The sequence below is a fragment of the Chaetomium strumarium genome (genome assembly GCF_033439665.1).
Source record: "Chaetomium strumarium strain CBS 333.67 chromosome Unknown B0T15scaffold_5, whole genome shotgun sequence".
NCBI classification, from domain to species: Eukaryota; Fungi; Ascomycota; class Sordariomycetes; order Sordariales; family Chaetomiaceae; genus Chaetomium; species Chaetomium strumarium.
The window spans coordinates 1,192,662-1,214,802 of NW_026944433.1; the positions used below are offsets into that span (position 1 = coordinate 1,192,662).

Here is a 22,141-nt window from a genome sequence, read left to right on the forward strand (position 1 = left end):
GGCAACCAACGGCAACACATCAGCACAGCTCCAACTCGGCTCCGTTCATTGTTCGGGCTACGGAAGGGTCCGTTCGTCTGAGCGAAGCAACGCCCAATTGCAGACGCCGATGTCTCAATGGGACAGGCCACTCAGAGGCTGGCAATAGGGATGCCGTAAGTTCCGAAGAGGTTGCTCTCGTGGCTAGGATCGCATCGGAAGCGGCGCCTTGTTGCCATGTGTGCATGCATTGGATGCCTTGCCCGCCGGGAGTCGACGAACTCGAAGATCGGTCTCGGTATTGCAAATGTGTGACGTGCGCGGGTGTCCTGGACTTGCCCCCCGCCATCCCATGTGAGCTTGGGGCAAGCAGAGGAATTGTTAACCCGAGTTGTTTCTGCTTCATCCATGCTCTTATAACTCTTTCGATCCCCCTTCCCTCCTCAAGTGAGCCCCCGAGACCAACAATCATCGTGCAACTCAATCATACTCACGGTCCCCCGGCTTGACAAGACCACATACCTTACTTTACCCATATATATTACTACCTTTATTCTCCATACGCATCTCACTTGTGTCAGCCCACCCATCGATAAACCGGCCCTGTGAGCATGTCACCGTCGGCCATCTCGGACAACTACACTTCCTCCGGTGCGCCGGACTACGCGGTCCAGAGCCCCTCTTCCGACTTCAGCGGGTATGACCACGTTACGTGGTGGGTGGGAAACGCTAAGCAGGCCGCTGGCTTCTACACCACCTTTTTCGGATTCAAGACCATCGCGTACCGCGGCCTCGAGACCGGCAGCCGGTACTTTGCCTCGTACGTGGTCGCTAACAACGACGTCCGCTTCGTGTTCACGTCGCCGATTCGCTCGGCCAGGTATCTGCCCGAGGATGAACCCATCTCAGCAGAGGACAAGCACCTGCTGCAGCAGATGCACGAGCACCTGGAGAGGCACGGCGACGCTGTCAAGGATGTGGCCTTCGAGGTAGACAATGTCGACGGCGTGTACGAAAAGGCCGTGGCCGCGGGCGCCGAGGCCATCCAGCCGCCCATGACCATGGGCGCCATGGGTAACAACAAGGAGCAGGGCCACGTGCGCACGGCCGTGATCCGCACGTACGGCGACACCACCCACACCCTCATCTCGCGCCACAACTTCCGGGGCGCCTTCCTGCCGGGCTTCCGCGCCGTGAGCTCGACGTCGGCCACCGTCGCGCTGCCCGACGTGCCGCTGGCGCGCATCGACCACTGCGTCGGCAACCAGGACTGGAACCAGATGGTGTCGGCCTGCGCCTTTTACGAGCAGTGCCTCTCGTTCCATCGCTTCTGGTCGGTCGACGACAGCCAGATCTGCACCGAGTTCTCGGCGCTGAGCAGCATTGTCATGGCGAGCCCCAACAACCTCGTCAAGATGCCCATCAACGAGCCGGCGCCGGGGAAGAAGAAGTCCCAGATCGAGGAGTACGTGCTGTTCAACTCGGGCCCCGGCGTGCAGCACATCGCGCTGCTCACGCCCGACATCATCACGACGGTCGCCGCGCTGCGGGCGCGGGGCGTGCAGTTCATCGACGTGCCCAAGACGTACTACGACACGATGCGGATGCGGCTCAAGACGGAGAAGCGGAACTGGGAGCTGAAGGAGGACCTGGATGTCGTGGAGCGGCTGAACATCCTCATCGACTACGACGAGCGGGGGTATCTGCTGCAGCTGTTCACCAAACCGCTGATGGATCGGCCGACGGTGTTCATTGAGATCATCCAGCGGAACGAGTTTGACGGCTTCGGTGCCGGCAACTTCAAGAGCTTGTTCGAGGCCATTGAGCGAGAACAGGCGGAGCGCGGGAACCTGTAACTAATACTATTTTTTGTACTCAAGGTAGTTTTGCTTTTTCAGCCCTGGGAAAACTATACCGTTACATGGACGTTACTCATACCCAGCATCTCTTGTCCCATGAGCGGCTGCCCACCCCGGCATATGCGAGAAATGATGCCAGAAAATCAAACCCATAACTACATGATATGCCCCGCCAACGCCGTCCGCAACCTGTTGAGTCGCTTATCCATCCGATGCACCAGATGTTTCAAATATAGTCTAGCCAAGTCACGCAACCCCGATAGTTAACTGATTGGAGTAGGCCCCGGCGAGGTTAATCTATAACCATAGCCTCACTGGCCCCATTATCCTTGTCCATTACCGCCTCACCGTTGTTGCCTTGCGCGTCACCGCCCGTCATGCCGCGGATGTCGCTTTGACACCCCGGGCAGTTGTGGATCTCCTCGTGTGCGAACACATCGCACTCGATGCAGAAGTGGTGGCCACACACCTGGCACGCATAGCGCCCGCTCTCGCTTACCCCGGCCGTCTTCGCCTCGCGCACCACCGCCGGCGGCGCAACGCCCACGCTTTTCCTGCTCTCCCCTTTCCTGGGGCTAGGGCCATCTTCCTCCCCCGACCCTGGTGGTGCCGCTGTCTCCTTGCTGCTGCCGTGCTGCCCTCCCTTCGCTGCCGGAACCGGCGGGAACGGCGTCAGGCACGAATAACACGCTACGGACTTGGTCGCCTCGGACCATGGGACTTCAACCCACCCCTTGAGCGGAAACAGGTGGTGATAGGACCGCGCCAGGTGTGTGCTCAAGACTAGCGTCAGGCCGCAGATGGGGCACTCGGCCGGCAAGCGGCACACTTTGGCCTCGCACCGCGTGCAAGCGTAGCCTTCGCGGGTGGGGCGATGATGGCATGCGCAGAAGCTGATGTGGTCTTTGGATGCGAGCGTGCGCGAGGGGAAGCCCATCATGAGCAGCGCAGCCTGATTGTCCGGTTGGCTGGGGGAAGAGTGGGTGGCGGGGGGCGTGGTGGCGGCCAGGAAGAGCTCGCGGAAGTGTTGCTCGTGGAGGGCCACCGAGTATGCGGAGGGGTCGCCGCCGTTGGTGCGGCTGCAGAGCTCGGCACAGATGGCGACCTGAGCTGCGAGGCCCACTATCGAGACGCGGATACGGTCGTTCAGCAGGTTCGATATGGTATCTTGGATGTCTCCCGGGTCGCTGGACAGGAGGGCCCCGTAGATAATGAGGACTTCACGCGTGCCGTGAGATGGGGTGTGGCTAGTAGTTGTTAGTGAGCGTGCATGTGTGCTCCGAGACGGCCGGATGGGGATACGCACAATAAGGAGCCACGACACATCTCCAGGGCATTCTGAAGACTCGGGTTGCCTTGTGGTTCCTGCTGTTCTGCCCATGCCCTCAACTTCTCGATGTGCGCAGCCGGATTGCCGCCCATGTCGCTGATCCGGACGGCGATGCCGTCGCGCATGCCGACAATGCCCATCTGGCTGATCGGGTTCTGCTCGAAAAACTCGCGCACAAACCCAACGGCGTAGTTGAGCGTCAGGAGGTAGCGGTTCGGTAGGAGGTCCTTCTCCGCCATGGCGAAGCTCATGTCGAGGACTAGCATCAGGTGCCTGATAATACCACGTTGCAATGGTGTCGTGTCGCGCATAAGCCGCCTGCGCTTCTCCGCTTCGAGGAGTGCCTCAATCGTGATGCTGCCATCCTCCGTCTCGACCACATTCTCCCAGGATCTCTTGATGTCTTCCCACGCGGCCTTGGAGCGGCCACCGCCCTTGGCTTTCCTGCCATCGCTACTCTTCCCGCTGGCACGAGCGCCCTTGGACCGTGTACCGTAGGAGCTGCCGTCTGCGCCAGACGCCACACGCTGATCGTTGAGATCATCCTCCGACAGGCCGTCGACATACTCGCCATCCGAGTCGGCCATTGGGATTGGGAAGAATGCGTGTGGGTTCGATCCGTCGGATGCTAAAATTCGGGCTGCGTGGATCTAAGATGCATTAGATTTCTCATGTTGCTGGGTAAACGCGTGCAGACGACGATGCTCGGCTGCGACGGACTGCTTAGAATATTTTGGAGTCTTGAAAAGCTGTCGCAAGGCAGGCTGCAAGATCTCTAACTTAGAGAACGGATTAAGCTCAACGGAGCCGCAGCCTCGCAGATGTGTGGGTCTACTAGGCAAGGCTAAACAAATGAAAATGGTGGATTGTTACAGCTCAGCCGGAGGCTCTACATACTGTAATAAGCAACGAACTTGTACAGATTACTGAGTACTACACTGGACTACCTAACTGGATCTGCTGCTCTGGTCGGCTAGGTAGGTATTATACTTGTACATATAGTTTATGATACAAACACGGACGCTCGGATGGGTTGGCTCTTATAGGAGCTTGTCCTGTCAAAGGCACGGCACTTAACTTATGCAACCATGACATTGGGTGCACATATGTAGGCTGGAAATAAGCTGAAAAGGCTCAACGGGCCTCGATGCTACTATCAACCGTACGTATCGACGAGGTACATGCGGACCTGCCTAGGGTACGGTGAACGTATCTACACCTCCTCCAGCATATTACACGTTAGCGTGGTACTTGCCCCACCCGACTAACCAGAGCTGGCAAACCCCCTGCAGGAGTCAAGAGAGAGTCAAGATACCACCATACACATACAATTTTCTACTGAATCCAGAGTACCTAGTACATAATTCTCCCTCCTTCATTTGCAATGACCTGTCTGAGCCGTCGGGGCATTGAGTGAGCTAGTTGCCGTAAGAATTCTATGGGCACTGTATCCCAAGCCTCCTGAATAGCCCGGCGAAGCGAAGCCCGGGTTAACCGCTGAATATCATAGTTTTCCTCGATCCAATTCTTCATCCAGAACCATACATTTTCTATAGGGCTAAGGTCTGGGCTCCGTGCCGGCCATACAATGTAGTCAATCCCAAGTGCCGTCAGTAATGCCTTGGTTACGCGAGCTGCGTGGGGTGCTGCGTTATCCTGTTGGAACCACATGTCTTCAAACTCTATATAAAATGTATGGACCAAAGGGGTGATGAACCGTTGATACTTCTCTGCAGTGATACCACCGTACTCCTTCTCCCAGAAGAAGCTAGGTCCTTTGCGACAGCCGGCGAATGAGCCCCAAAACATCCACCCGTGTGGCTTAGTTCGTATGAGTGCCCAGGTCTCTGGATCTTCCGTGTCGTGAATTGTGATCCATTGCTTCCACATTGGATTGTTGGTCGCCCATGTTTCATCGGAGAAGAGGACATTCTCCCAGTCTTCTGGGTACGGGCGTAATGAAAGCTGTTCGTATGCGAAGGCGAGGCGATCGGCTTTGTTTTTATCGGTAAGCTGAATGCGACGGGGTCGAATCGTCCGTTTGTATCCAAGGGCTTCGAGTGCCGTTGAGATAGCTCGCTCTCCGAAGAGCTCGAAACCTGGAATATAGTACCGCAAATCAGCCCAAGGAAGCTTGCGGTTCAGCGGATCGGACCGTAGGAACTCGATCAGTTCGTTCTTTTGCGGGGACTTGACGACAGGCCGGGGCCCAACCCTTCCTTTTTTCCTTGGGGTCAAAGGACCCTGCAGGGCAAGCTGCACTTGCCGTTGTGTTGTGCCCGTAGCCTTCGCAATAGTGGAATAGTCCCAGCCGGCATGCTTGTGTAAGGTTCGAATTTCAATCTATTAGAGAGAGAGAGAGTTAGTAAGATAGGTAGGTGGGTAGGTAATCTAGTAGGCAAGGTGCCTACCTTCTTATCACGTGATAGGTCCTGGGACCTAGTGGCCTGTTGGAACCAGTGTTTTGTACGGTTGTTGGCCTTATTTGCATGTAGTCGGTAAAAACGCTCTGCGCAGGGCGACTTGTGTAGGTCTTGGTTGTGGTTGATAATAGTGTCGATGTCCATGGTGTTCCTGATGCGCATGTAAGTCGAAGATTATGGATTTTTAGTGGGTCGGCTGAACGGATTTTGAAGGAGGTCACTTTTCTATGGAAAGTACTAGAAAAGTGACTTGTATGCTGATTTTGACGTAACTGTATGCTGAAAATGGGATAGTGGGTGGGGCAAGTACCACGCTAACGTGTAATATGCTGGAGGAGGTGTATGACGCCACGTGGGATCCAACGATCCGTAGTGCCACTTTTGCAGGGTCCCGTCCCTCCGTGCCCGATCTTTTGAAGGTGATCATTCTGTTCCAGATCGGGAATCCATCTTAATGTTACCTGGCAGGTGGACGGAAGTATTGGTGAACTCATCAATGGATTCAATAGCCCGTCCTCCGTCCTCGAGATTGCTGCTCAATGCGTCTGTACATTCCTGCTTTGGGTTCCTTGGCATTTCAGTTGTCTCACGGTGTTCTCGAGGAAAAATGGAACCTTGGTCAAGAGAGGTTAGGGTTAGGGCTGACAGGAACCGACTACATTGTCCCTTGTCCGCCAAAACTAGAATGTTGAACTGTTTGGTATTGTGAGTGTACTCATCGGTTTGATGGAGAATTCAGAGATGCATCAATAGGTACTTATTTCCCCTGCTGCAAGTTCGCGTTCGGTTTGCAGGCTCTGAGGCGGTGCGGAATTCCATGTACAGTGCCGATAACCGTGCAACTTCCCGGCTACTTGGCCCCAGCAAACTGCAGCGGAGCCAAGCAAACCGGCGGCCCCTTGCAGGTCCTATTGGCCGCCAGCCGCCGCTCATCGGTTATGCAAAGCCTTATGTGACGTCACTCCCTGGGTGATCGACAGGCTTCAATTAGTCTTCAGCTGACCTGCCCAGTTTGGTTTACACGTTGCATTGTCTTTCGAGACTCGAGCCACTGCTTCCCTCTTGTAAGGCTCAGCTGTGACCTTGAAGGTTGCCCTGCCGTATGAAGCAAATGCACAGTACTGAGCATCTTCCAAGACCGCCAGAAATTTTCTCTTACACTCTCAGCATATGGAGAGCTGCACCGAGAGCATAGGAAAGATCCGTGCAGCTAGGGTCCTGGGTCCGGCTCTGAGCTGCCGACAGCCGATATTCTCCCTTGTACAAGTACACTATGTATGTACATGTAGTGTATGTGTACGAGTTAGGCGATACGTTGTGCCACCACCTGGTGCTGGAACTGGGGAACCGGTTTTAGGCTTCTCAGAGGTTCCATGCCACGCCGCAGGACACGACACCCAACATGTGCAGGGTTGGCAGGCCGCAGGCGACACCGCTGAACCGTACTGTATCATCAGGGCATCCCAGACGAACTGGCGAGTTGCGCAGGCTTCCTCACGATATCACCCTACCCGATGAATCTGCGACTCAATCATAGTAGCGAAACACTGTGTTGTATTGCACGCTGCCCAGACATTATTGGTGCCCGGGTACTCGCCAGACCAGGGGATTGTTCCGAGACTCTGGAAAGTCTCACATCGGCATGACGACAACGTTAGCAAACGCAGGAACGCAAGATCGCACGCCCTGAAATAGTAACTTCATGATGCCCGGTGAGCGAGGCTTGGGAACAGCGCCGGCTTTGCCAGCGACAGACCGAAGAGGAAGAACGAGGCTTCTGCAGGGGCGGAGTAGAGTAGAGGCTGTATGTATGTGTATTTACAATACATACCTTACGGATGGAAGCAGGGAAATTTGGAATTGCCGGTTGTGCTCCGTACAGTGCAGGTACGGGATTCTCACCAATTCCCATGGTCAGCGTTGGCTGCACTTCCTACACAGTGTATTCCTCAACCGCCGTTCCTTCACAGTGTCGGGAGAGTCCGAACCCCTTGGCGCGGCCTCCACTCGGCGAAACTTCTGCAAACTTACCATAGTACACTCACTACCTGACTACTAGTGGATGGGTTGGTATGATCCTTCACGATACCCAAGTTGCAGCTGATGAAAAAGGTGAAAAGTGGTGTGTTGCTGCCGTCGCAATGAGCTTCACTTACACTAGGTGCCCTGTCAGCCTGTGTAGACGATGAGATCCTTTTTTGTGTCTGTGCACATCTCACGCACTTCCTCTGGCGGTCGCATAACGTCATAGGTACCCCTTATAGACCCTGGGTGCGTTGCAACTCCCCATCGAGCCTAGTGTATGTAGTGTACTAGTGTCCCGAGTTGAACTCGCCCTGGTCGCCCTGTCTGTCTTCCCCCCGGCTGCGCACCGCACGCACAAACTACAGTACTTCGTACCTACACAGTAATCCACATCTGCGGCGCCCCAAACACATCAGCGCAACACGGATGCCTCACATCCCTACCTACCTGGAGCTTACCTACCTTACTACGTAACTACTATCGGCCTGTTTCTTCCGCATACCTTTCCCTTGCAGTTGGCACAACCACATACTGTACGGCTGAGAGACGAGTCGCTCGAATTCATTCCACCGACTCAGGCCTGGTAGCGATACCCTCTCTTTTTTTTTTCCCGCAGAGACAAACAGGCCCTCTTTGCACCTGGTTTTCTGTCCAGAGCCTATACCCAGCCGTTTGTGTTGGATGTGTCTCCGGTCCCTGGCTCGAGCCTTTGTGGCTGACTTCCATCGACGTCACTGGGAAAACCATCCTCAATGAGGAATGCGGGCGCGAGGTCGCGAATCACCAATAGTCGACGGCATAATTGAAGGCCCGATCAGAGCAAAAGGGACAGGACAGACCGAATCCGCGGCGATTGAAGCGCGCTGTGCGCATCCGCATCCGAATAGGCCCGCTTCCGATGATGCTGTGCCGGCGTCCCGACCATCACTGGAGACTGCAACAACACCAATGACGGGTGGCCTCGAAGGTAGGGGCGAAGGGCCACAGCCGTCCCACGTCTCTAGCGCAGGCGCCCAGTCATCCGGCAAGAAGTCGATTTCGTTCAAGGACGACGCCGAGCCAGAGACTATTCCGGAGCCCACCCCGCCGGCCGAGACAGCAGCAGAGCCACAGCAGAATCAGGGCCGCGAAACTGCGCAGAGAGAAGTAGGCTCCAACCCGCCGGCAAGCAAGAATGACGAGGCCAATCCTGGAATGCCCGTGGCGACGGAGCCCAGGGATCCGCAGCGTCAGCTGAACGAGTACCGGGAGAATCTGGCGCGCGAGATGGAACGGCGAGAGCCGCTGCCAAGAGGGCACCCCCCCGCGCCAGTCCCGGCGCGGGTCTCTCCCATTCAGGAGGAAACTTCGCCGTCTCAATCGGACCCAGCGACGACCTCGACCGGGTCCGGCAAGACCCTCCGCGGATCTGCTACGCCTACGCCTGCCCCGGTAGCTGCGACGCCAGCGTATCCGTTTCCCCGCATGGCCTCCTCCGGCTTTCTGCCCTCCGCCGTGCACCTTCCCTTCACCACGCTCTCCCCCACTGTTCCGCCCGATCGAATTCGACCCGCAGCCGATGCTCCTAGGGGCCAAGACACGCTCGTGTCCCCGTCGAACCCGTCGACGCCCGCTTCTAACATGACCTTTCTGCCTCCCGGGGCCTCGCGGGCTGAGCCGGACCCGCCCGACTTTCCCAGCCCGAACCTGTATGAGCTGGTGCTGATGCTCTCGGCCGAACCGGGGCTGGATGCGTGGTGGCACACGGTGGTGCAGATCATGGCGGACGTGTACAAGGCCGAAAGGGTGACTCTTGCCGTCCCTGCCGACCCGACCGACATCGAGAACGTGCCGTGGGGGCAGAAGGCCACGTTCAATGCGCACCGCGAGGACGAGCTGAGTCTCGGGTATCTGGCGAGGAGCTCCAGTCTCGTCCCCAGCAGCAAGGACGCCACTCCCAACACCTTCCCCCACGCCACGGAGTCGCCGGGGACGCAGGAACCCATACGCCCGAAACTGCTGGGCAGGCATTCCTTCACATCATACGAACTAAATCGGCGGGCGGCCGCATCACGCGAGCAGACCCAGCAAGGTCTATACCGTCCTCAGCTTCCGTCGAGGAGCAAATCCCACCATCCGGGCACAGCCTCGGACCGCGAGGAGGACGACAGCAACCTCACCAGTCTCAACCAAGAGGCACTTGAGCAGCACGACGCGCTGGAGGAACAGCAGCAGGAGATCCCCAGCTGGGAGGCACCGTTCAATGCCCCGAGGGAAGGGCATGGGAAGGTGCTGAATGTGTTGCAGGCCCTCGACTACGAAGCAGACCCGTTGATTGACCACAACGGCATCCTGCGCATTCTGGAGCGCGGTCGCGTCGTTGCCCTTACGAGGACTTACCCCTACCTCAGCCAGGAACAGGCCAAGGGACGGCCCTCGGACGTTCGCACGACAGCCGGATCCAAGTCGCCCGAACAGCCCCGAGGGAAGGCCAGGAAGCCACGGTCCGACTCGCTGTCCAAGTTTTCTTCGCTCCTCGGCAGTGTGGCTTTTTCGCCGGTTCCCGCCCGGACCGCCAGACCGCAGCCGCTCGAGAAGAAGGCGTCCATGGCGTCTCGGTTCGAGGATGAGGCGCCAAAGGCCCCCAGTCCGCGCTACGAAGAATACGAGCAAGCGCCACCGTCTCCGTGGTCGCAATCGCCGGCGCCCTCGCCGGCCGTGAGAACCGACACGGCCGAGAACCCCTTCTTCACAGACGCCATGGTCGACGAGGAGTCGTTCAACCCGTCGTCTGCACCCGCTGACTATTCCGCCATCCTCCCACCAGAGGCCATCGGTGTCGACAACTCGTGGACTGTGCTGCACATTCCGCTGACCCACGTGCTGCTATCGAAGCCCAATTCGTCTTCCTTTAAGCTCGATCCGTCGCTCATGGCACAGAAGATCTCTGCGCGGAAGAACGGAGACCAGCCGGCTGCCACGCATACTTCGCCCGAGCGGCCCGTGAAGGAGAAACACGCACCGATCGCCATTCTCTCGATCCTGAGCCCCATCATCCCGTATCCGTCCAATCTGCGGCACTCTCTGGAGCACCTCAGTCCACACCTCGCCACCAGCTTTTCTCTCTGCCGCCACTACACCAACCTGGAGACCGAGCTGAACGGATTGCAGAAGCGCAGACCACACACGGCCGGCTTCGGTGCTCTTGGGCCTGATGGGCGGCCGCTGGCCGACCCAGCCGCGCTGGCCTCTTTGGCGTATCTGCCCACGGGGAACGCCGCGTCGCGGGACTCGATCGCGGGCAGCATGACCAGCCCGTCCGAGTATTCCGGCCCTTCTCGCAGCGCTGCCGGCTCACCCGGCGGAACCCCGGGTCGGGAATTCTCGTCGGTCGGGCTCAGCCTGGACAACAAGTGGGGGCCTGCCGCAAGCCCGGCTCCGGTCAACATGGACAGCTACTTCGGCTCCACGCCCAAGAGTCCGGCGACCGCGCAGTCGGCGAGAAGGAACTCGCGAGACTTCTCGGCTGTCACCGAAAAGCGATCGTCCTCGCTTCGGCCGGGGAGCAGCAGCAAGGCGCCGCTGCACGAGTCGGGCTCGCGCAGCCCCGGCGTGGCCGAGTCCCGAAGGAGCACCGAGTCGATCCGTCAGGATTCGGAGGACGCCGTGCCCCCTAGTGCTCAGCACAGAGCATCCGCGGCAAGGGAGGCAAGGGAGAAAAGAGATCAGGTGTCGGGCGAAAAGGGCAGCGGTGCAGCGGCCCAGACCGAGGGACAGAAGAAGCCGGCCAGCATCACGGGCTCGGCGCCCCACCGCCATACCCAGCTGCACTCATACGGAGCCGACTTCGCTTCGACCTTCCAGTCGCTCCCGGGTGGTTCGACGATTAGCAGAGGGCCGCAGCAGCCAACTGCGCCGTCTCGAACCGGGTCGATGGTGCAGACCGATATGACGCCTCCGTCTGACAGGCTGAAAGGACTCATTCTGGACTCGTTGCCCGCCCATGTCTTCGTGGCGCTTCCGCAGACGGGCGAAATAGTGTGGGTCAACAGCCGTTTCCTCACCTATCGCGGGCAGACCTCGGGAGACCTGGCAGCGGATCCCTGGGGCAGCATACACCCCGACGACCGAGAGGAATACCTCCGCGCCTGGAGCCAGTGTGTCCGGACCGGCGAGCAGTTCTCGAGGACGGTGCGGATCCGGCGGTTCGACGGCGCCTACCGATGGTTCTACGCGCGGGCTGTGGCATCCAAGGACAAGAGGGGCGTCATCTTGCAGTTTCTGGGATCGTACATGGATATCCACGACCAACACATCGCCGAGCTCCGAGCCGCGCGGCAGGAGGAGATCGAGGCGTCCGAGGCCAAGCACCGCCTGCTTGCCAATCTCATTCCGCAGATCATCTTCACCGCCACCGAGGATGAAGGGATCACGTTCGCAAACGAGCAGTGGCTGTCCTACACGGGCCAGAACTTCGACGGCGTCCTGGGGCTCGGGTTCATGGATTATGTCCACCCAGACGACCTGGCGAAATGCCGGATCCCTCCGGGGGGTGAATCGAACCCGGCTCCCAAGGGGGATCCGAGGAGCGGCCACGGCCGCTCGTTCTCGGCTGACTATAATACGCCTCCTCCTCGCGCCGGCAATAGGTTGAGTGTTGGTGGTGATGCCGGCGGCCGAGGTCCTGGCCACGGGCTATCGCGGAATGATAGCTCTGCCAGCAGCGGCAGCGGCAGCGGTAGCCACGACGGCTCCACGTACGAGCTTCCAACTGCGAATCTCACAGAGCTCGCGCGCAAGGGGGTGATCAAGGTGTCCCGAGACAGCAGCGGCCGGCTTTCCTACACGACCGAGATCCGGCTGCGGTCCAAGAGCGGCGAATACCGCTGGCACCTCATCCGCTGCGTCGAGATCGACAATGTCGATTTCGGCAACGGCGCCAGTTCGTATTTCGGGTCGGCCACAGACATCAACGACCTGAAGCTGCTCGAGACCAAGCTGAAGGAGGCGATGGACTCCAAGGGCCGCTTCCTCAGCAACATGTCGCACGAGATTCGGACGCCGCTCATCGGCATCTCGGGCATGGTCAGCTTCCTGCAGGACACGACGCTGAACGAGGAGCAGCGCGACTACACGAACACGATCCAGACGAGCGCCAACAGCCTGCTCATGATCATCAACGACATCCTGGATCTCTCCAAGGTGGATGCGGGCATGATGAAGCTGAGCTACGAGTGGTTCCATACACGTTCCCTGATCGAGGACGTCAACGAGCTCGTGTCGACCATGGCCATTGCCAAGCGGCTCGAGCTCAACTACGTGGTGGAGGAAGACGTGCCCTCGTGGGTCAAGGGAGACAGGGTGCGCATCCGCCAGGTGCTGCTGAACGTGATTGGGAACGCCATCAAGTTCACGAGCCAGGGCGAGGTGTTCAGCCGATGCAAGGTCGTCAAGCCGGAGGGGGCGGTGCAGCTGCGGCCCGACGAGATCATGCTCGAGTTCTCCATCATCGACACGGGCCGCGGCTTCACCAAGGAGGAGGCCGAGCTGATCTTCAAGCCCTTCAGCCAGATCGATGGCAGCAGCACCCGGCAGCATGGCGGAAGCGGCCTGGGCCTGGTCATCTCACGGCAGCTGGTCGAGCTGCACGGAGGGAAGATGGAGGGCACTGCGGTGCCGGGCAAGGGATCCACCTTCACCTTCAGTGCGAGGTTCGGCCTTCCGACCGAGGACGACCACCCCGACGAGCTATCGCCGGTTGCTCAGCCGACACCAAGCCTGATGCAGAGCACGCCTCTTGCTGGTGCGCAGTCGCCGTCGGAGAGCCCGCACCATCCGGACGCCGTGGACAAGGCGACGCCCGACTCGGAGCAACGTCTCACTTCTCCCGCGACGCTCTCGAGCGGCAGCTCGGAACTGTCGGCGGCTTCCAGCCGCACGCGCATCACCGGCCGCTCGTCCGTGTCGTCTGTGAATGCCGGCCTCGTCCGCTTTAGCCAGGCGGCCCGGGCCAGCGGACAGGACCTCTCCCAGATGAAGCTGGAGATGCCCGGAAGCACGCCGCCGATGAACGAGAGCCACTACCAGCAACGATCGCCCGACGCCAAGGCGATCCCGCCGCCGCCCATGTACTCGATCCTGATCATCTGCCCGCAGCTGCACAGCAGGGAAGCGACCACCAAGCACATCACCATGACGCTGCCCAAGGACATCCCCCACCAGATCACCGCCGTCGCCTCGGTCGAGGAGGCGCAGCCGTACATCACGGGTGAAGACTCGGTCCGCTTCACGCACATCGTCGTCAACCTCCCCACGCCCGAGGAAATCATCGCGCTCACGGACAAGCTCATGGGCGCCGAGTCGCGGAGCAACCTCGGCGTAACCAGCGTGCTGATCCTGTCGGACTCGGTCCAGCGCCAGGCCGTCTCCAAGCTCGTCGCCGGCACCAAGTACGAGGACATCCTCTCCGAGGGCAAGGTCACGTACATCTACAAGCCCGTCAAGCCGTCCCGCTTCGCCGTCATCTTCGACCCAGCCAAGGAGCGCGACCCGAGCATCGACCACAACCGCTCGACGGCACAGCGCCTAGTCGAGGACCAGCGGCAGAGCTACGTCGATATGGAGCGCCGCATGGGCGGCAAGGGCTACAAGGTGCTGCTGGTCGAGGACAACCCGGTCAACCAGAAGGTGCTGCAGAAGTACCTGAAGCGGGTCGGCGTGACCGTGGAGCTGGCCGCCGACGGCGTCGAGTGCACCGAGATGGTGTTTGAGAAGGGGTGGGGGTATTATTCGTTGATTCTGGTTCGTGTTTTTTTTTTCTTTCTTTTTTCTTCTTCTTTTTTCCCGCCCTTTCTCTTTCTTTTATATTTGTTGTTACTGACATGACACCAAATCCGAACAACAGTGCGACCTCCACATGCCGCGCAAGGATGGCTACCAGGCCTGCCGCGAGGTCCGCGCCTGGGAGGCTGAGGGCGGGTTCGGCTCCATGCCCATTATCGCGCTCTCGGCTAACGTCATGTCGGACGTGCAGGAGAAGTGCAAGGATGCCGGATTCAACGACTATGTCACCAAGCCGGTCGACTTTATAGACCTGAGCAGAGCCCTGTCCAAGTTCTTTTGAGCTGTTGCCCTTTCCGCTTCCGCTTCACCGGAGATATATAGGGGTGCAATTAGACAGCGGCTGGGCTTTTACGATGTGATTCCAATCTGGTTAGGACCTGGCAAGCGGAAGGGGGGACCGCCAACGAAAGTGTAGTTGGAGATGGATGGCGGAACGGGGGCGGTTACACACTTGCCCTCGGACTTATTTAATGAGATACATAAATGCTCTCCCCCCGTCTGCCTGTTTTTTGGGGGGGCACGTAAACAGGGAGTGGATGGATGGGAGGGGAAACGGACTGGCCTAGTGCTGAGCTTCTTCTCGTCTCGAGGCTTATTATTAGGCACTGGCAGTTGGTTGTTGGGGCACATCGTTGGCGGGCGAAGCTGGTTTCTCTTTTGGGGCCTTCCCTTCGCATTTTGGAGGGCGTATGTTTCTTCTTTTTTTTCTTTTTTATCTTTTTTTTTTTCGTTTTCCTTGCCTGTAGAACTATTATTACCTACCTTGCCTTTTGCGGCTTTACAGGTTCTACTTTTGGGAAGGGGGGAAAGCAATGTAAAGCAAAGCAAGGAAGGGGGCCAAAGCATGGTGTTGGGAAACGGATCAGAAGTTATTGATATACCATTTTTTACCAATGCCAGTGTTGCTATTACTTCTTGAGGGGTTTTGTTTTTTTTTTTTTTTGGGGGGGGTTGGGGGGGGGGGGTAGGGAGACTGGCTGGCTGGCTGGCTGGACCGGGGCGAAGGGAACTAAACTTTGGAAAACATAGAGAGTCCAATGGAAACGGGATTGAATAACGCCGCGGAGGGGAAGGAGGGCGAACCTTGTTGGATGGCAGAGGTCAACGCTTGTCGAACATGTTTCATCCAGCTTTTTCAGGAATATATGGCGCTTCCTGATCATGATCATTGGGATACAAAAGAGTTGGTTTAGAGGCCGAGAGAAGTTAGAGAAGTCGGGGAGATCATGACGTGGTTGTGAACCCAGCCCCAATAGGAGGGGGTTTCACAGCTCTGCAGGTAACATTAGCTCAGGGGCGCATGACGGGGACAGCTTGATGTTGATAGATCATTCTAACCATTCATTACCCTCATCAACACCTCCCTTTTCATTTCCCACGTTAGGTACCAAGGTGTACCTTACCATGCCCTTTCGCGTATGTACTAATACTTATTTGGTACCTAAGCCCTCCACCAAGCCGCCACGCCCAACACAAACACACACACCAGCACATCCCGCCTCACCGTCCCCAGCACCTCGCCGTATCGCATCGCCGTCTCGACCTTACTTCTCACACCCCGCGGCAGAAACCCCGCCAGCATGCCGAGCATCCCGTTGTTGGACTCGAGCCGGCTCCGTCCGCGATCCATAAAGTACCGGCTCGTGAGCAGCAGCGCCTCGGCGGTGGCGAATGCCCAGAAGAAGTTCTTGGTCATGGTCCCGTCGAGACCATACTGCAGGTGGTGTAGTAGGTGTTCCCGCTCTTCCGCGGACCCGGCTGCAGCAGCCGCCGCGCGGTCGCGGCCCAGCTTGGTGCCTGTGAACGGCGTGTAGAGGGCGATGTAGAGGCCCAGCGCGAGGGCGATGAGCGTGTGGAGGAGGCGGTAGAGGGATGCAGAGCGGGACGGGAGTGTGGGGTTCGCTTGTTGGGCTTGTTGGGGTTGGCTTCCCAGCTGGGAAGGCGGGAAACCGGCGAAGGGGTTGTTGGAGCTGTTGTTACCGCCGCCTAGCATCTGCATCATCATCCGCATCATGGGGTCGTCCTCCATGCCTCCCATGCCTGGCATTGGCATGGCTGGTGTTCCTGCTCCCGTTCCTGGAGGGGTGGGCTGGTCGAGGCCGAGCATTATTTGGCGGAGCTGGGACTCAGACATGCTCGGGGGCGTGGTGCCGTTGGAAGGGGGCACTCGGGCGGTGGTTCGCGGCTGGTAGAAGTGCTGCGAGATGTCGACCTCCTCCGGGTCGGCATGCGGCACCTGGGCCGCCAAGGGCGTGACGCTCGCTGGCGCGCTCGATGCCGTCGTCGAAGGTGCGGGCGCACGGGTAGCTGCCGGCGCCGGATCTGTGAAAAGGCAGTTAACTACAGGCCGTCGGTGGACTGCTTGGCGGAAACCACAAAGCTCACCCCGCTGAACACCGCCTCCCAGACCGGTGATCGTCTTCAATCTCGACTCGGCCCCGGCCTTGATCTTGGCCTCACGGCGCGCCTTGCGCAGCCGAATCTGTTCTTCGGCGCGCGCAGCAGCAGCAGCTTCCTCCTCTGGGGTCATTTTGCTCTTCCTTCTCAATGTAACTGATTAATCTTGTTCGACGTCCAAGGTCTTTTATAGGAGAATGGGGACCTAGTTCGGCGCAACAGTGAGTGTAGGCGCGGAAGAATTGCTGACGTTGGGTTTGCTGCAGGTGTGATGTGGTCGCATCCAACATCCTTATCTTATCGGAGCTGTATGTAGCTACCCCCTGTCTACCCCTTGTATGAGCGGCAGGAGGCGCTCACATGCAATTGAACAACACATGATAAGGATCAGGCTTACATCTGGGCAGTGTCTCCGGTAGAGGAACATTTTCTTCCAGCTGTCTACCTTACCATGACTTACCAAAGGACATTAGCGTTAACACCAAGCCACAACATCTTCACCCAAATCCCAACACAGTCGGAACCAATCCAAGTCGGCCTGAGTGCATTTTCTCTTCGCATGCCTACAGTCTAGGTAGTCTTAGCTAACATAAAGCATATACCATCTCCCAGCTTTCACTCTCCTACACAACCTCAAGCGCCCCTTCAAGGCGTAGCCTTACTCATACTGATCAGCCTCTTCAAGCCGGTCTGTATTGTCACGTTAGCCACAGTCGACATTGATCAATAGATGTAGCAAAACTCACCATCCACTGTCCGCACTCCTCCGTTTTGTGCGTGAAGATCTCCATCTGGATCCTCGACGCAACGTCATAGTTCCTGCCGGCAATCGCCTCGGCAATATTGTTCAGTTGCTCGATCGTGTCGGGCTTCACTAGGTCCCCATTGTTGAGGTGATCAAACAGCAAGCCCAGCCGCTTTTGCGTGTCCTTGACTTGCGGCGCAAACGTCGCCGGCGCCTTGGACGCTACCCGCTGCATGTCCTGGCTCAAGACCTCCACCATCCGTTTTGCGTTAGCCGGAATGTGCGACCGGTCGCCGGGGGGATGTCTCTGCGCTTGCGGGGCCGATGCGGCAGCCTTCGGCGGTGGCGGCGTCTGCGCCGGCGGTGCTCTGGCGGCCGGCGGGGGCCCTCCAGCAGCCGGAGGAGGCGCTGATGTCGGCGGCGGGCCTACGGGGGGGCGGAAGGCCTGTGGCGGGGGAGCTGCATACTGTTGAGGAGGTGGAGCCATAGGCTGAGCGGCCGGCGGGGGAGCATATGGGTTCGCCGGCGGCAGCGCCAATGGGGTAGACGTGGGCCCTGGACCATAGGGTTGGCCAGATGGCGCTGGCGCGTACCTATTCGACGGCGGCGCGGCCGCAGGAGGAGGGTTGTATGGAGAGGCGGTCCGCGGGGCGGGTGGGGGTACCATCGGCGACGGTAACCCGGTTGCCGGCGGGGGCGGGGGCGCATAAGGGTTGGTCGAAGCGTTCGATGTTACCGAGGCTGACCGCACGGGCTGCTGCCCAGCCGGCGGAGGCCCGACAGGCGGCGACGTTACGTTTCGAGGAGGCGCTGACCCTTTAGGGGGAGGTGGGGGTGGAGTGGGCACGCTCCGCTGATACGGTCCTACGGGTGGAGGACTTTGCAATCCTGCTTGGCCTGGGAACGGAGATGTCATGGCTGCGACGCTCGGTGTCGTCCTGCGCACGGGAGGTTTGGTCACCATGGGCACATCGTTCCAGTTGCCAGCTTCCTTGTTGATCTTAGGCGGGGGCCCAGTGCTTCTCGGCGGTGGAGGGACCTGTGTTCCTGGTTGCCCAAATGTGGGCTGGTGTGCTCCATAGCCTCCGGCTGCCGGAGGCGAAGGTGCATATCCCGCGGCGGGCGCGTACGCAGAGGCTCCGGAGGGCGCGTATGGGTTTGTCGAGGGCGGCGCGTAGCGATTCGCTGCTGGAGCAGGAGCTTGGGCCTGGACAGGCGGCGCATATGGGTTCAAGGGGCTGGGCCCGACCGGAGGGATCGTCGCCGGCTGCTGATAACCCATTGGGGCAGCAGCACGGGAAGGCGTGCGGGACACTGGAGCGGCCTTCTGGGTAGCGAGTCTGACGCGGTTCCTGGCCACTTCAGCAGCGGGAAAGCTGTTGGGGAGCAGGTCAAGATATCTCTGCGCGACAGCCAGGTGGCCCTGCGCGGCAACGATATCCGCGTACTCGGTGTACTTGTCGTACAGAGACACAAGCTTCCAGCCCTCAGCGAGGTCTTTCTCGGTGTCTGTAAACTTCGCGACATGACGGAAAACCGTGACTTTCTCAATGAAGTGCTGCAGCGATCGGGCATGGATCGAGAAGCCGGAGTCGTTGCTGGCTTCGTTGAGACCTGCCTGTTCCGCTTCTTGGAGCTCGGCAATCCAGATGTCCACCACCTTCTCGAGCTTCGAGCCGACAAGATAGCAGAAGGAAGCGTCTCTCCTCGAGCCTGATTCGTAGATGCGGTCGCCAAGAGCTTCGCAGAGATCGGGGAACTCGGAAGGCTCAGCGAAGGTGCAGAGCGTGACCATTGTCTCCTTCCAATTGCCGAGGTCCGCATTATACACAACATCCCAGAGGTTCTTGCCGATGATGGAGTTGACGAGGCGCAGGTAGCTCGGCCTGCCCTTCTTCTGCGCGAGATATGCCGTCTGCACCTTCTCGACGAGATCCTTCCCACCGCAGTTCGCAAGGATAAATGCGTCGGCGATCCTATCCTCCTTCATGCAGATGTCGACTGCCTTTTCGAAATTGCCCATAATGATGGCCTTAGTGATACCGTCCTCAGCCGCGTTGCCCTCGCCCAACAATTGGAAAGGGTCATCTGTTTTGGCTCCCTTAGCCGGGGCGAGATCAGACAAGAAGTCGTCGCCTTCGTCGACGTCGCCCCACATGCTCGTCACACGCTTGTGCTTCTTCTTGGCTGCGTCGACGCTATTGGCTTGTGGCGGCGCAAGTAGTCCAGCCTCGTTTGATTCCTCCCTTGGCTCCTCCTTGGATTCCTCCTTTGCAGACTCACCCGCCTCCTCCGTGGCACTGCCCTCATCCTTGCCGAATCCGAGGTATTCGAGTATCTTGGTGCGTCCATCTGACTCACTGAGAGTCTTCAAGACCTGCCAATCAGCCTTCTCCTCATCGGTCTTTGCCTCGGCCACATGAGAGTCGCAAATGCCGGCGATATCTCCGTTCTTGAAAGCCTCCTCAAACTTCTCGGTGGCGGACCCAATATCTGAATCGACGGAGAAACCGGATATTTGGATCTTGGAGGATCTGGGCTGGCCGGCTGCAGTGTCGCTCTTCCTGAAGATGACAAGCTTACCGCCGTAGCCAAAGGAGACACCGACTGGCCGCTCGAGCCACACGGGCGCTCTGGTAAGAGAGAATGATGCTCCTTGTAGCTGGGTTGGGGCCTTGGAGAAGAAGTCATCGTCATCCATGCTGGTCTGTGCCGCGGGCACGGCAGAAGGGTTTGTGTTCTGCAAGGTCTGAATAGTGATCTTCCCATCAAACGAGGCAGTGGCCATGAGGTTCGGGTTGCCGGGGTTGAAGCGCGTCAGGAACGTCCAGTTGGTGGCCTCGGGGAACTCTCCATATCGCTCCCCAGTCTGCGGGTTCCATACCAACGTTCTGTTGTCCTTGCCGCAGGAGATCAGAAGGCCAGGATCCTGCTGGCACCACGACAGTGACAGAATGCCCTGATCGTGGCCTTGGAGGGTCCTCTCGGGTGCCTGGGAGTTCCTCAGGTTCCATAAGAGGATGACCGGCGTGTTGTCATCTGACGTAGCAGTCAGGAGGTTTGTGGAGTTGTTCGGGTCCCAAGCAATGGCGCTGACGGGCTTCCGGTTGTTGTTGAGCGTCAACGAAGCCTTCTTAGTCTTCAGATCCCACACCGTAACAAAACCGCCGGCACTGCCTGTTGCCAAGATGTTCGAAACCTTGCGATTCCAAGCTACGCAGTCGATATCGTGGGCTGCGGCCGTGCCGAGCCGGAAGGCGGTCGAGGTATCGTTGATGTCCCAAATGAATAGCTCGCCTTTGGCGCCGGCCGTAGCGAGGACCTGCGGCCTCAACGGATTGAACTGCAGCGCCTTGATCGGGCCAGTGTGCTTAGTATCGCGCGACATGAGAGCCTCTTCGCCAGCGAGAAGCTTCGCGGCATCCCACAGCTGTAGCGAACCATCCTCCATTGCGCCGGCAACGACGCCTCGCGGATGCTCGTCACTTGCAGCCCCCCATGCTATGTCGTAGAATCTGGCACCGTGTCAGCGTTGAGACCACGGCCGCCCATGCGATGCGCATACCTGGACTCGGTACTGATGCTGGCGATCGGTTGCAGCTCGAGCCCCTGGTCGACAGCGTCGAGATTCAGATCCCATAGCTCCAACTTGGTCTCGTCCGAGAAGTCGGCATCGACTGCACCTGACCTGGTGCCGGTAACCAGGAACGGGCTTGTGCCGGGCGACCAAGCAAAGGCCGCGGTCCGCGGGATCTCTCTCAGCCGGACCATGGCGGCGAGAGTGTTGTGGATTGACTCGGGGCGGGGACGACGGCGGTGTCGTGGGGTACTTTGTTTGAGAAACCTCACTGGAGAAAAGCAATTGAGATGTATTAAACGCGAATGGTCAAGGTTAAGCACCGCAAGCTCAACAGAGAAAGAAAGCTAGAGCCGTGGAGGCCCAGGGTTGATGGTGGAATTCCTCAGCGGATGGATAGTTGTTCAGGTTGCAGTCGGTGCGCCTCTTGCCAGATTGCCTCGACTCCTGAGATGCGTCTGGCAGGGGGGTGCCCCCGGAATTTTGGCACCCAGTCTCCAGTGAAAGCAGACCAACCCTAACCCCCGGTTAGCAGTCTATTCATCTGTATTCGTAAGTAATGATACTAGTACTTGAGCCCTTGACACCAATTTTGACTTCTAGAAGTGCAAGTTAAGTCACTAGGGAAGAGACGAAATTAAAGGGAAATCAATCACCCATAAAGTCTTAGTCTTAAACGCTTGGCCAGGGTACACCGCATTTGCCTGCGATTACCTCCTTTCTACAGAGTCGGCAGGTAAGGTGGGAGTGGGGTGGGAGCTACTCCTACCATTACGTTCTATTTACAAACCACATGATACCCATCTTCAACAACAGCGCCTCTTATATTCGGACAGTCGCGGCCACCATTTCTCACTCCTTGGTGGGACGGCTGTTGCATGGGCGCTTACCCTAAAGAGAACCAGTATATAACCCAGCCGAGGAGCCCCAACCCTGACCTTACAATCAGCTAAATTCTCACTCACCATCAACCTCGGCCCTCCT

At 58.4% G+C, this 22,141-nt stretch overlaps 5 protein-coding genes across 5 annotated transcripts; 2 read left to right on the plus strand and 3 right to left on the minus strand.

Annotated features, from left to right (window-relative positions):
• Positions 1 to 369: 369 nt before the first annotated feature.
• B0T15DRAFT_233791 (Glyoxalase/Bleomycin resistance protein/Dihydroxybiphenyl dioxygenase) lies at positions 370 to 2,124 on the plus strand. The gene has a single exon (XM_062862985.1). It carries the CDS (start codon positions 591 to 593, stop codon positions 1,833 to 1,835), a length of 1,245 nt encoding a protein of 414 aa, XP_062720022.1. The 5' UTR covers positions 370 to 590; the 3' UTR covers positions 1,836 to 2,124.
• On the minus strand, positions 1,983 to 4,011 carry B0T15DRAFT_233772 (putative transcription factor). Its single transcript, XM_062862984.1, has 2 exons — positions 3,145 to 4,011; positions 1,983 to 3,085 (listed from the first exon to the last, which is right to left on the minus strand). Exons 1-2 carry the CDS (start codon positions 3,753 to 3,755, stop codon positions 2,131 to 2,133), a joined length of 1,566 nt encoding a protein of 521 aa, XP_062720023.1. The 5' UTR covers positions 3,756 to 4,011; the 3' UTR covers positions 1,983 to 2,130.
• Positions 4,012 to 8,564: 4,553 nt separating this feature from the next.
• Positions 8,565 to 14,718, plus strand: B0T15DRAFT_512426 (uncharacterized protein; the record flags this gene model as incomplete). The annotated part of the gene is made up of 2 exons (XM_062867980.1): positions 8,565 to 14,396; positions 14,500 to 14,718. The coding sequence occupies 2 exons, from the start codon at positions 8,565 to 8,567 to the stop codon at positions 14,716 to 14,718; spliced, it is 6,051 nt and encodes a 2,016-aa protein (XP_062720024.1).
• A 1,053-nt stretch (positions 14,719 to 15,771) lies between these two features.
• On the minus strand, positions 15,772 to 17,082 carry B0T15DRAFT_535896 (uncharacterized protein). Its single transcript, XM_062869528.1, has 2 exons — positions 16,824 to 17,082; positions 15,772 to 16,760 (listed from the first exon to the last, which is right to left on the minus strand). Exons 1-2 carry the CDS (start codon positions 16,966 to 16,968, stop codon positions 15,880 to 15,882), a joined length of 1,026 nt encoding a protein of 341 aa, XP_062720025.1. The 5' UTR covers positions 16,969 to 17,082; the 3' UTR covers positions 15,772 to 15,879.
• A 185-nt stretch (positions 17,083 to 17,267) lies between these two features.
• B0T15DRAFT_535897 (uncharacterized protein) lies at positions 17,268 to 21,596 on the minus strand. Its single transcript, XM_062869529.1, has 3 exons — positions 21,146 to 21,596; positions 17,582 to 21,095; positions 17,268 to 17,525 (listed from the first exon to the last, which is right to left on the minus strand). The coding sequence occupies exons 1-3, from the start codon at positions 21,349 to 21,351 to the stop codon at positions 17,481 to 17,483; spliced, it is 3,765 nt and encodes a 1,254-aa protein (XP_062720026.1). The 5' UTR covers positions 21,352 to 21,596; the 3' UTR covers positions 17,268 to 17,480.
• Between the last annotated feature and the right edge of the window lie 545 nt (positions 21,597 to 22,141).

What these genes read in the sequence shown, in the direction of transcription:
- B0T15DRAFT_233791 (XM_062862985.1), top strand. Translation starts at nt 591, where the DNA reads ATGTCACCGTCGGCCATCTCGGACAACTACACTTCCTCCGGTGCGCCG.
- B0T15DRAFT_233772 (XM_062862984.1), bottom strand. Translation starts at nt 3,755, where the DNA reads ATGGCCGACTCGGATGGCGAGTATGTCGACGGCCTGTCGGAGGATGAT. An exon ending in ATGTGTCGTGGCTCCTTATT is followed by an intron (nt 3,086 to 3,144) that starts GTGCGTATCCCC and finishes AACAACTACTAG; the next exon opens with CCACACCCCATCTCACGGCA.
- B0T15DRAFT_535896 (XM_062869528.1), bottom strand. Translation starts at nt 16,968, where the DNA reads ATGACCCCAGAGGAGGAAGCTGCTGCTGCTGCGCGCGCCGAAGAACAG. An exon ending in GGGAGGCGGTGTTCAGCGGG is followed by an intron (nt 16,761 to 16,823) that starts GTGAGCTTTGTG and finishes GCCTTTTCACAG; the next exon opens with ATCCGGCGCCGGCAGCTACC.
- B0T15DRAFT_535897 (XM_062869529.1), bottom strand. Translation starts at nt 21,351, where the DNA reads ATGGTCCGGCTGAGAGAGATCCCGCGGACCGCGGCCTTTGCTTGGTCG. An exon ending in AGCATCAGTACCGAGTCCAG is followed by an intron (nt 21,096 to 21,145) that starts GTATGCGCATCG and finishes ACACGGTGCCAG; the next exon opens with ATTCTACGACATAGCATGGG. An exon ending in AGGAGTGCGGACAGTGGATG is followed by an intron (nt 17,526 to 17,581) that starts GTGAGTTTTGCT and finishes GTGACAATACAG; the next exon opens with ACCGGCTTGAAGAGGCTGAT.